This window comes from Pangasianodon hypophthalmus, chromosome 5 (genome assembly GCF_027358585.1).
Source record: "Pangasianodon hypophthalmus isolate fPanHyp1 chromosome 5, fPanHyp1.pri, whole genome shotgun sequence".
NCBI classification, from domain to species: Eukaryota; Metazoa; Chordata; class Actinopteri; order Siluriformes; family Pangasiidae; genus Pangasianodon; species Pangasianodon hypophthalmus.
This window is the reverse complement of record NC_069714.1, coordinates 29,272,042-29,284,837: the sequence shown is the minus strand read 5'-3', so window position 1 is coordinate 29,284,837 and position 12,796 is coordinate 29,272,042. Positions and strand designations below refer to the sequence as shown.

The 12,796-nt window shown below is 41.6% G+C and overlaps 1 protein-coding gene across 2 annotated transcripts in view; it reads left to right on the top strand.

The window, feature by feature from the left end:
• The window catches only part of abca12 (ATP-binding cassette, sub-family A (ABC1), member 12), a 125,125-nt gene that overhangs the window by 25,948 nt on the left and 86,381 nt on the right, over window positions 1-12,796 (top strand). For both annotated transcript variants that reach the window (XM_034304457.2, XM_053234053.1), the window contains 9 exons: window positions 269-399; window positions 487-602; window positions 1,426-1,631; window positions 1,749-1,879; window positions 3,226-3,340; window positions 3,539-5,743; window positions 7,219-7,331; window positions 8,185-8,255; window positions 12,475-12,623. In XM_034304457.2, coding sequence (XP_034160348.2) covers window positions 269-399; window positions 487-602; window positions 1,426-1,631; window positions 1,749-1,879; window positions 3,226-3,340; window positions 3,539-5,743; window positions 7,219-7,331; window positions 8,185-8,255; window positions 12,475-12,623 — 3,237 coding nt within the window. The remainder of the gene's footprint in view (window positions 1-268; window positions 400-486; window positions 603-1,425; window positions 1,632-1,748; window positions 1,880-3,225; window positions 3,341-3,538; window positions 5,744-7,218; window positions 7,332-8,184; window positions 8,256-12,474; window positions 12,624-12,796) is intronic.

The following is a 12,796-nucleotide window of genomic DNA, read 5'->3' as shown; positions in this document are numbered from 1 at the left end:
CTCTGCATAGGTGTTAGCATCACATATTAGATGTTCTCATGTTAGATATAGTGTCCTCAGAAAATGTAGAACTTGCAAAGGACCCCCCTGGACTGGTGTTGAGAACCTTGGGTGTTAACCATGATCTATAATTGCTCAATTGTTTGTTTTAGGGTGTTGTTTGTCTTGAGTTACATTTCATTTAGTCATAATATAAATGTAACAACAGAAAAAACAATTTAAATGTACACTCATTTCCATCATTTCTACATTTCTGGTCTCTGTATAGTTTCCTAGGCATTGGTAATACAGTGATGGGCATGCTGAGTGGAACACCAATGTGGGATTACATTCAAACCCTCTTGATGGGAACTCATTCCACCATGCAGTTTGCCACAGCAGTAATGGAGACACAGCTGGGTACTTAAATACTTAACCTTCATAGAATAAAATAAATATCATTTCTATGTTCAGATAGTGTGTATGATTATACTGTCTGTTTTGCAGCCTATGTCCAACCACTGCTGCACAATCCAGAGACTCTCCAGGTGTCCATCGTGTCTCTCATTCAGAATGAAACAGCAGTGGATAACAAGACACTCTGGTTGGATGTGGGGCAGAAGGTACATACAGTGAATAATATACAAACTTTTGTTTTTGTTTCTTCATTTGGCTGACACTTTTATCTAATGAGATGTACAGCTGAGGGTTAGGGCTGTACTCAAAGGCCTTAAAGTGGCAAATTGCTTGGATTTAAACTTAACTTTCTAAACTGTAGCAAAGCATCAAGACTTTAACTTAATTGTCCCACAAAAACGTCCACAAAAGGTAGGTTTCCTGAGCTGAATTTTGACCATGCACAATGATTCAGTGATTGTATTGTGGGGGAAAAGTGGAACTCACTACCGAGGCTTCTAAGTGAAGGATTTGGGAAAGACTAGTCTAGCAGAACATTTTTGAACATCATGGTTCTTGGATTTTAAGTTCCTAGAACATTTAATCTTGATTTTATGTGAACTCTTCATTCCTAGAACTTATGTATCTAGGAACTTCAGGTTCTTACAATGTTGAATCTGTCAAGTTTTCTTGGAGGTTTTAGGTTTACAGCATTTATAAACATTCCTACAACCTTGCTTACAACATTTTTCCATCATTTTTTTCCACACCTGTGTTTCCACAATGTTAGTTTAGTTGGATTGGTGTGTAAACAACTAAGACTATTTTAAATGCAAAGAATTATCACATCATGCTTGCAGAACATTTCAGGAACATCATTTCTGTAACCTTACACCTTCTTTAAACCTGTGTTTATATTATTAAATCTTCCATTAACTGAATAAACACAAAATTCCTTTTTCGAAGACTAGTTTCATTGTAATGTGCATGATCTGGCCTGTATATTTACTGCTGTCTGAGTTTTACTTTTCTTATTTATTTAACTTGCAGCTGAATCAAATATCCAGTGTGTTTGAAGGCACTTTGGTGTACAATGTCACACCTGCTATGATCCTGACTGAATGGCACAGGTTATACAGCACTGCACTACAGTTCAGTGACTCCCTCAAGGAGGTTGTTGAGCTCATCCAAGACAAATTTTTCAGTCAAATCCCACACAACTCAACTGTCGACTGGTCTGAGATTCTTCTAAACAGGTCAGAAAGACCGCTGTGGTGAAGTACTGGACAATTTTGCTGTTAAGACTCTTTCAATTTTGTTGCAATATGTGTCATTTATCAGCACTATATGCCATTCTGCTGTTTGCCTTCCAGCGGTTTGGAGGAGTTTGCGATGGTGGGGCCAGTACTTCAGAACAGCAGTCAGTGGTCAATCATGGAGCCGTACTTCCAGCTGGCATATTGGATCATGACCTTCCAACCTAATATCACCGCACCACCAAACTGTGAGTGATCCTTTGGAACGAACTCACACATTGTACTTTTAATCCCTTCAATTACAAAGATTCATCCTAAAGCATTATTCAGTAACTAAAAGTATTATAGATTTGAGAGAGCAGAATGTAAATCTAGACCAGCTGATGGCTCCTGAGAGTTTAAGGCACTAACAATTTCAGCAGTATGTATAGCCACTATTCAACATCACACCTTTTTACTTATTTGTAGCTGGTCTTACCAAAGCTGAGCATACACAACACTTCTTATAAAATATTAACATATTTTAAAAACAGACAGCAGCTCCAAATAAATATCATGTCCCCCAGTTTGGCTGGATGGAGTCTGACACAGTTTGGTAATTTTCCCAGCTCACAGACACCTGTTTCCACACTGCAGTTAATTTCCAGGTTTTGCAGATGTGGTAGTGAGGAAAATTCACCATACTGTCCAGCTATCCTGGATCAGACGGCAAAGACATCAAGGCAAAAGCAGAGTATCATGCACATAACAAGTTTTCTCACAGCAAGGCAATGCAACAGCACAAAAAAAAAATCGTGACACAATCCTGTGATCACGTTACCTACATAAACAAGCCTGAAGCTAGACATATTTCATCTTGCTGTTCTTTGATGTGTACTTTAATTACTTTAATATACACTGTGTATATATTCCATGTACACAGACAAGAACCACAATCTTCTCTTTGCCAGACTGGTTATAGTCAATTTTACATGATTGTTATAAAGGCACTCATGCATTTACCAGAGCTCTACAAGCCTGTCTTCCATCCCTGCCATCAACTGTGCACAGACTTTTAATTTGTTACTGTCTCTTTAGTTTAATGACTAACCTAGTTGAGCAGCTCACACTACAGATCAAATGTTTTTAAATCTTGGGAGGCATGAGACTGATCCAGAGCAAGATTGGAAAGCTTAAGGTTGACTCTTTAACTCTCCAACACCACCTATTTTTCTTTAGCGAACATAGGGTTCTGATTGAGCTCCCATCCTAATTTTGAAATGGCAGATCAGGGATAAAATTGGGGCTAAAAACCTTGTGGTGTATGCCAAGCACAAGAGGGAACTGACTGTAGCTTGGCTACAAAACCTAGAAGAATTGTAACACAACAAAGTATTTGAGACATCCTGATAGTATACTTAGCACAACACAGGTACACTATGAACTTCTGTTAATCTTATAAAAATGCCAGTTTATTCAAAAACCAGAAAAAAAAAACTTATAGATAAATCTAGTGAACCAAAGGGTGTGAGAAGAGCTTTCAGTTTCTTAAGGCCAGGTTGGTGAGTTATGCATTTAGCTGAAAAAAAAATGATTCCTTTACCCCTTTACCCAGGCACTTTTACTCCAAATGATACTGTCTGTAATATTGGATTTACATGGGAGGGGTTTATTCCAGTGGTTGGATCTCTACTCCACGAAATCAGTGAGAATCCAGCTGCTATTCTGAGGTAGGAGAACTTTAAAGCCTTTCTATACTGCACTGGTATTTCATTTATTTCTGAGCATTTCTTCTGGTATTTCAGCAACAGCATCATCATCACATTTACGGTTGTAATAACTAAACAACATTGGAATTTGTAACGTATATATGCCACGCAGATGTGTCAAAATTAAGACATTTTTAAAAAATATATTTTTGCATTTAGACCTATCCAGGGAGCAGAGTCCCTGCTGAAAGACATCATGACACACACCTACATGAATCATCTACAGGAGTTCCTCAACAGCACTGGACATATTCTTGCTGGTGGGTCACCACAGAACCTCTCATTGAGCCTCATTGATTTGGTCAACCAGAACCTACAGCTTCTCTTGAATATCTCACACACTGACGAGCTAGATGAAGACACCTTGCTTGCCATGTTGAATGACACTTTGGAAGCCTTTGGCTTGGGACAATTAGGGGATCTCTGGTCAGGGGGCTTGAACTACAGTCAACCCAACTCTACAGTCAACTCAACTGTGATTATGAACATCCTCCATCTGTTGAGCCCAGAGTCCATTCAGATGCTTCACAGTGAAGGACAGTTTGCAGTGTTGGATGCCATTTTGCGTGAACTTGGAGAACTCTCGGCTCATGAGCAACAGATCAATTTAGAATGTTTTTTCAATCAGACACATGCTCTGTTTGAAGATTTGGCATTGTGTGCAGATAGTGGTCAGGACTGTCTGTCTGGAGTGTCACAGATTTTCCAGATGCTATCTTTACTTGAAGAAATGATGGCAGTGGGAGAAGGTGACAATTTCACCATGATGCCCGTTGACAGAAATATGACTTTCTCTGTTGCTGGTCATATTATTTCCCTTCTCTTACCATGGAACATGTCAGAATCTTCTGCATATACAATGGACAATGTCAGTGGGATCTTCCATCTCCTTGAACAGTTGTCTGGTTCACCAAATCTCAGCATCACCATCATTCAAGAAGAGCTCCAAGCCTTGAATCTCACTATTTTTGATTTAGAACACTTCACTCAACTATCAGAAGCTTCTTCCATCTCTCTGCTACTTTCAAAACTCATGGACTTTGTTAACATCTCACATTGCCTGAACGCTCTTTCTCAGGACCCTACATCACATACAGGCTCCACAGTGCCAGAATGCACCGAGAAGATTATTGAGGGGCTAATTGGTTTCCTCGAGGCCATACCCATGTTCCATGGCTTCCAGACAAATCTTACATCCACTTTAAATATGGTGTTGGATGAAGCAATGGAGTTTCAGAACATTTCTAGCCTAGAGTCCGATCCGCTTGGAGTGACAGAAGAAGTCTTAGAAGTAATTCTAGAAAGCATCACACTGAACCTTGAAAATCTCAATGTGGAAAATGTGACCTTGATTAAAATGGAGCTTGAGACACTGGAGGGACTTTTAGAGATGGTATTTGATGATGAATACCACTATCCTTACTACATGATCAATTCTACACTGATGACACAGCACTCCTATGCTCAGAAAATGTATGCAGAAATCACCTTGTGGTACCTACATAACCTGGAGAATGCCACAAGTGACAGCATGTTCAGAGAGATTCTTTACCCATTCATCAACATGACAGAAATGATGGCCACAATCAGTGCTGCTCAATCAAATTTCTCAACACTGGTGTCTAATCAGATCCAGGACTTAAATGGCAAAGACCTGAATCAAATCAGTAATGTAATAGTATTTCTAATGCAGGGTCAACTAGAGTTGATAAAGATGAACCTTGATCTTCAACAGACCTTTTATGATTCCTTGGGTTTACAAACTAACATAAGTTTGCCTGCTGATATTGAGGCTGAGATCCAAAACTACCTCAACTTGACGAAAAACTGGATCACAAACCCACATCTGACACTTGCCTTTAGCAAAATACTCCAGTGGAACAATAATATGACTGATTTCACCACCCCAGCTATGGACCTTGAAGACCTGATTCAGGCCTTGGCTCCACTGCTTTCTCCAGAGGAGCAGGTCTTTATCAACAAATCTGAGCAAATCTTACAATCTCTGAACTACGCCTTGCAGCTAGGCCAAACAGACACTGGTCTCCAGAGTAAAAACTTCACTGAAGCCATCATGGATTCTGTAAGAGTGACCTTGGAGAATATGTTCAATTACACTGATACGACATACACAGATGATGATATCGTTGAACTTCTCTACAACTCACTTGAACTGCTGCTGACCCCTAATATCACCTATGCTCAAGCTCAGCAGCTCATGATAGAAATTGCACACGAGACAGAAAGCTTTATCAGTGCCATTGCTCCAGACTCTGCTGAAGTGTTGACTCCTGGCATCCAGAGCCTCATATCATATATAAACACTATCTCAAAGCCAGGTGGACCTACTCAGTGGAATGAAATGTAAGTAAATTGATTAGTCTGCTTGAAAAAACATTACAAGCTAATTTTAGTTTTAATGAAATGTTTTGACCAAGGAAATATTTCCTGATACTTCATTTACCTGAAAAGTGTTTAAAGATTTAAGACTTACAAATGGTGGCTATATCTTAGTTAGACCCCAGGTATTTGCTAAAAGTTGTTGACTTTCATTTCATAAGTAATGGCTAGTTGTAAGAATTTACTTGAACTGTGCATCATAAGACTGACATAACCATGTCATAAACATATTATAGCAATTGTCATACAGTATGCTGTCATGGAGGCATTTCCTTCTTTTGACCCCATAACTTGCTAAAAGTTATTGACTTTCATTTCATTGGAACAGCCAGCAGTTAGACTTTACCGAACCCTGAATCATAAGACTGACATAATTGGGTCATAAAAATAATTGGGTCATAAAAATAATTGGGTCATAAACATAAACTGTCATGATTTGTTATTTTAATTAATGTTTGTTCACATAACAGAATCATGTTACTATTATTAGTAACTGCAGTGTTAACTGCCATATTATTTGTTGCCATGACAGCCTGTCACATTGTAATTATGACTAATTGCGCTTTAGTTAGCTTATTCTGTGCCTGACTTTATGACAGCTCCTTTATAACGCCTGGAATGTTCAAAACATCTTATGAAATAATCAACTGCCATTGTAGCTGTCACGAGTGAGACTTATGCAGTGTGCATTGTTTATAGTTTCTTATTATACATGATAGTTGTGGTTGGAATAGATGGCTATAAACTCTATTCTATGTTTATGACATGTTTATGACAAGTCTCTGACAGCATCATGAAGGAACAATCATAATATTTGCCATAATACATGTTATTTACAGCACCATTTACAAATTTTACCATGTGACATAAGATGTTGTTAATTGCTATGACAGTTGTCATGAAGTACATATTATAATATTTGTCATAAATCAATGAATGTGTTATAAGCTGTCATGGCATGAAACATGATAGCTATTGTCAAAATTAGTGTTAATTTAATATGTCTTCCTGGACATATAGTATATCAGTGGACATAAGCTGTCATGACAAACCCTTGCCATTTTTTATAACATGGTTATGTCAGTCTTATGTCCAATGACATATATAAAATATATCACTGTCCAAATGACCATTATGCTAATTTGGACAGTGATCTATTCGACATAGAGTATATCGCTGGGCATTAGCTGTCATTACAAGCTCATGACATGTTTAATGACATGTTTATGACATGGTTATGTCAGTCTTATGATGCAAGGTTAAAGTTACGTGTTATTATTTGACAAAAATTAGAAAAATGTTTTAAAACGTTTTCTAATAATGACAGCAGAATTTGTGTACAATATATTTAGCAAGATGTGAATGCAACATTACTACATTTAAGTTTAATTAAATTTATGTTTAATTTTATAATTTAATGAAATATATTTCTGTTTCAGCATTGTGGCGATGACAGAGGAAATCCAGAATTCTCTGCCTTCCAACATCACAGACAACACCTACATATCCTCGATACTGAACATCACAAACTATATTCTAAACCTCACGCAAGGCATGTTCTTTCACTATAAACCTGTAAATGCTCAGTTCTGTTACTCATAATAAAATACAGCAGAGTGCAGAGGACAATATGAATAGTGCAGTGAAAATGGAGTGTGTTAGGTTTCATTGCAGATGTTCCTTTATTATCGCAAATACCAAAATGGTCCCAAGTAGTAACAAACAAACAAACAAACAAACAAATAAATAAATAAGCAAGCAAATAGATAGATAAATACTGTATTTACACTGCATTTTTCTTCCAAAATAATTTAGTTGATTTTGCCTTTTGTTCTCATGTTGAAGAATACAACCACATTATTAAAATTTAGACATTAGGTTTCAATCAGATGTATTTATTTATTTATTTATTATCGCAAATATCAAAATGGTGAAATGGTATATTAAGATCTTGATAGTAAAACATATATGTTAAAAAAATTCTACCCTCAAATAGATAAATAAATTCTCTAATAAATTGTATGTTCAACATTTTTCTTTATAACGGCCTCTAACCTCGTTCATGTCCTCTGAGAAGCTTTTGGGTTTTTATACAAATAGAAATGAAAATAAAATAAAATTTAAATAATAAACAAACAAAACAAACAGATAAATGAATTTGACGTTTGAATCAAGTTCGTTGCAAATTATTTATTGTTAATTTTTATATTTTGGGTCGCTGTCATTTTACAGAATACACCCACAATTCACTTTGAACCTCTTGGAAATATTATTATTATTTATCATTTATTTGATTATTTGTTTTGTTTTTTAAATTCAACATCCTGTTTGAATATGCTCTGTATGTTATTTGACTCTCGGTATGATTTAATCCTTATCACAAATCTTACATTCATTTCACTCAGGAAACTCGAGTTTGTGGGCCAGCACAGCAGCAGAACTAAATATTGACAACCTCGATAATGTTACACAACAGGTGAGGCCATGCTGTTTATTTTTTCCTTTTACAGAGAGCAGAAATGTGTTTAGTCATGGTCACGCGGTTCACAATGTTGTCAGACAACATTACTGGCAGTGAGTCACTGAGATCTCATGTCGTACTCGGTTACTAACGTAACCTCGGTTCCCTGAGATATGGGAACGAGTACTGCGTCGCTAGACGCTATGGGGAAAACTCCTTTTTCTCCGATGACTGAAGTGAAACTGCACGGCCATTGGTTCATGCAGTGCAATAAAGCGAACTGCACGTGCCTAGGCAAGGAAGCCCACCAGAATGGAAGGAGCCATCTGGCTATATAAGCGGGCATTGTGCTGAAGCGATGACTCTGAGAGTGTAACGTCATGGCACGGCCTGCAACGCAGTACTCGTTACTGTATCTCAGGGAACCGAGGTTACGTTAGTAACTGAATATGTTCCCTTTCAATACTACACTCGTACTGCATCACTAGATGCTATGGGGAACCAATACAATCACGCTGTGCCATGAACATGGAACGATAGGTATGAACCGGCCTTAAGCAATAAGACTCAGAGGGACCAGTTAAGACGGGTGAGACCCGCAGGAGACAGGAGAGCTAAACTCACTGAGGTCAGCCCAGCCTAGGACAATCGTTCCCAATTAATCCCATGTCGTCTCAGTACCTTCCAGAAAGGGCCAAGAACGCACTAGGAATACGCCTGTCATAATGCCGCACAGATGTCTGCCATGGACACCCAGCTAGACCATGCCCAAGACGAGGCTACGCCCTGAGTGGAGTGGGCTCTAACTCCTATGGGGCTATGGAGGCCCAGGGAGGAGTATGCCAGCGCAATAGCATCAACTAGCCACCGAGAAATTCTCTGCTTTGTGACCGGAGACCCTTTGGTGCGGCCGGCAAAGCACACAAAGAGTTGTTCTGACTGCCTGAATGGAGCGGAACGCTCGATGTAAATTCTCAGTGCCCTGACAGGGCAGACGAGGCTCAACTCCGGGTCTTCTTCTGATGGAAGAAGTGCTGAGAGAGTGGTAACCTGTGCTCTAAACGGGGTGTAGAGCACCTTAGGAACATAACCATGCCTCGGCTTCAGGACAACCTTGGAGTCGTTAGGCCCAAACTCGAGGCAGGCAGGACTCACCGAGAGAGCCTGTAAGTCACCTACTCGTTTGACCGATGTTAACGCCAGTAACAGGGCGGTCTTTAACGATAAGGCTTTTAGGTCTAAAGACTGTAGTGGCTCGAAAGGGGACCCCTTGAGGGCAATCAGTACTGTGGGTAGGTCCCACACGGGGCGGTAGGGGGCCGGGCGGATTAAGCCTCCTAGAACCCCTCAGGAAACAAACAACTAAGTTGTTCCGACCCAAAGACTGTCCTGCTATAGGAGCATGAGAAGCTGCTATAGCTGCCACATAGACCTTGAGCGTGGAAGGGGAATGGCCCTTGTAGGAAAGACAATATCACTGATATGTTGCAGGAAATAGAATCTTCGCTGTGGGTTGTGCACCAGGCAGAGAAGACCAACCATTTAAGGGCATAGAGGCGTCTCGTGGATGGGGCTCTAGCCTGTGATATAGTATTTTGTACACTTTCAGGGAGGTCTACTGATTCCCGTCGAGAGCCCAAAGATGTAATGCCCACAACTCGGGTTGGGGGTGCCAAATTGTCCTGTTCGCCTGAGAGAGAAGGTCCTGCCGCAGAGGAATGGGCCACGCTGGAAGCAGCTGAGATAGCTCTGAGAACCAAAGTTGTGTTTGTGGTCCCTGATTCGTCTGATTACCTGAGGGATCAGAGCGATCGGGGGGAAAGCATACAGGAGAAGATTGGGCCAATCGTGGGCCAACGCATCCTTGCTCTTTGAAAAATATATTGGGCAATGAGAGTTGTCTTTTGAGGCGAAGAGGTCGACCTCTGCCCTGCCAAAGACCTCCCAAATTTTCTGGACCGTCTGCAGGTGGAGCATCCACTCCTCTGAGGGGACGTTGCTCTGAGATAGCATGTCTGCTCCCTGGTTCAGCACACCAGGGACATGTGCTGCCCTCAACGACCGCAGATTGAGATGTGCCCACTCCAAGAGGAGCTTTACCTTATCGAAAAGGCATTTCGAGGAGAGCCCACCTTGACGATTTATATAAGCAACCACTGTCATGCTGTCCGAGCGGACTAACACGTGGTGCCCCTTCAGGTCAGGCAAAAAGGTCTGAAGAGCTCGACATGCTGCCGTCATCTCGCGGCAGTTGATGTGTAGCCGACCTTCCGCGACCGACCATGAGCCGAAGGCCGGTTTGCCCTCTCACAGAGCTCCCCAACCCGTGTTGGCAGCGTCCATCGAGACAACCTTCCTCCTGTGAACAATGCCCATGGTTATGCCCTGTTTGAACCATTGGGGGTCTTTCCAGGGGGCCAGAGCTGCACCGCAGGCCTGGGTCACCCTGATACGAAGGCAACCGTGACACCACGCACTGGGAGGCACTTGTGGTTTCAGCCAGTACTGGAGGGGTCTCATATGAAGCAGGCCCAACTGTAGTACTGGTGATGCAGAGACCATGAGGCCTAGCATCCTTTGAAATGTTTTGAGAGGGCAAATGGCTCCAATTTTGAAGGAAGCCACGAGCTGCTGAATAGCTAGCGCACGTTCTGGCACGACTGCTGCCCTCATGCGGGCTGAGTCAAAAACTGCCCCCAGGAACGAAGTTCATTGGCTGGGGAACAGCGAGCTCTTGGCAAAGTTGACCCGGAGTCCTAGGCACTCCAAGTGGCTGAGGAGGAGGGATCTGTGAGACACTAGCTCAGCCTCTGACCGGGCTAAGATGAGCCAGTCGTCGAGGTAATTCAGAATGCGGATTCCTTTCTGTCTCAGAGGGGAGAGAGCCGCATCTATGCACTTCGTAAAAGTGCGAGAAGCCAGGGACAGCCCGAAGAAGCTGAAAAGAAAGCGATCCGAGCGGAGAGACTCATGCTCACACAATGCGAGCATTCCATCTCCGTCAGAGCGGCTTCCGCATGGGTACGGCCCAGGCAGGAAACGCACTCTGAGTGGCCGTTGTTAGCGTGCAGGGCGGAGCTGCAAGAGCTGCAACGACGGCGAGGCATTATATCAACGCCGCTTGCTCTTTTAGAGAAAAAAAGGTCTTTTAGAGAAAAAAGGCTCTTTTAGCTTTCTTGCTCTTTTAGCTCTTTCGCTCTTAGCGCTTTTTGAGCTCGCCGGATGGCGGCAGGGGACGATCTGGTATCGGCGCCAGGCGCTGAACGGCGGCTCGAAGCTCGGCGAGAACAGTGGGATGGCGCCAGCGAGTAGCTCTGTCCGCAGCGAGGCATGTCAACGGCGAGCGGCTTCAGTCTCGTAGCACAGCGTAGAGATGCTTTTCGTCGCTGAAGGAGAATTGATCTGAGATCCTATGGCGCAATGCCCGCTTATATAGCCAGATGGCTCCTCCCATTCTGGCGGGCTTCCTTGCCATAGGCACGTGCAGTTCCGCTGCCGAGCCATTGGTTCGCTTTATTGCACTGCCCGAACCAATGGCCGTGCAGTTTCACTGCGTGATTGTAAAGGCTTCAGTCATCGGAGAAAAAGGAGTTTTCCCCATAGCGTCTAGCGACGCAGTACGAGTGTAGTATCGAAAGGGAACCATGTAATTCCATCACATGGGTTAACGAAATATTTTTGTTGGCAGATTCACCATGAAATATATCACTTAAACTCTGAAAAGTTCTAAAACCCTTGTATGCAATATGATGATATGTAAGGAATTATAAAAATTGGGGGGATGCTGTTATAGGAAAATAATCAACAACAGGGTGGTGTGATGGAGTGGAGTTATTGTTACCACAGCAAAGTGAATTATTTCCGAAAAACTTAAAGTTACAGCTTTACCTCTGACTGTTACAACGCGCTGACCCTGGAGACTCCTTCCATAAGTGTTAAATAAACATCTCCTTACAGAAAACTCCACCATATCAATGATTAAATGTTGCGTCCACCCTACACGTTCCCTGTGCATGAGCTGTTGCTATAGAAACGATAACGTATTAGAACGAGCGCATTAATATAAACCTGTACTACTGTCGGAGCTGCTGTTATAGAAAATTAATAAACACCTTCTGACCAATCAGAATTGAGCCTTCGAGAGTGCTATGGCGCAAAACACAGTATAATACAGTATTTATTTACAGGATATACACAATTTTTTTTCATTTTAATTCATTATTTTGTGCCACAGCTTGCCGGTTTCCTGGATTTCATTCTCCCATTCCTCATGGACAACCAGGGAATGGGTTTGACCCCTGAATCTGCTCACGCTTTAACCAAATTTGTCCCAATACTCATCCAGATCTTCTCAGGGACACCTGACCAGCTCACATTTCAGAGGTAAACTATTAATACTTCTTAATTAATAATTCTTTTAGTCTCTGTGTGCGTATAACTCAGCCTGCACTGTGTGCAGATAGTGGTCAGGACTGTCTGTCTGGATTGTCACAGATTTTCCAGATGTTGTCTTTACTTGAAGAAATGATGGCAGTGGGAGAAGGTGGTAATTTCAC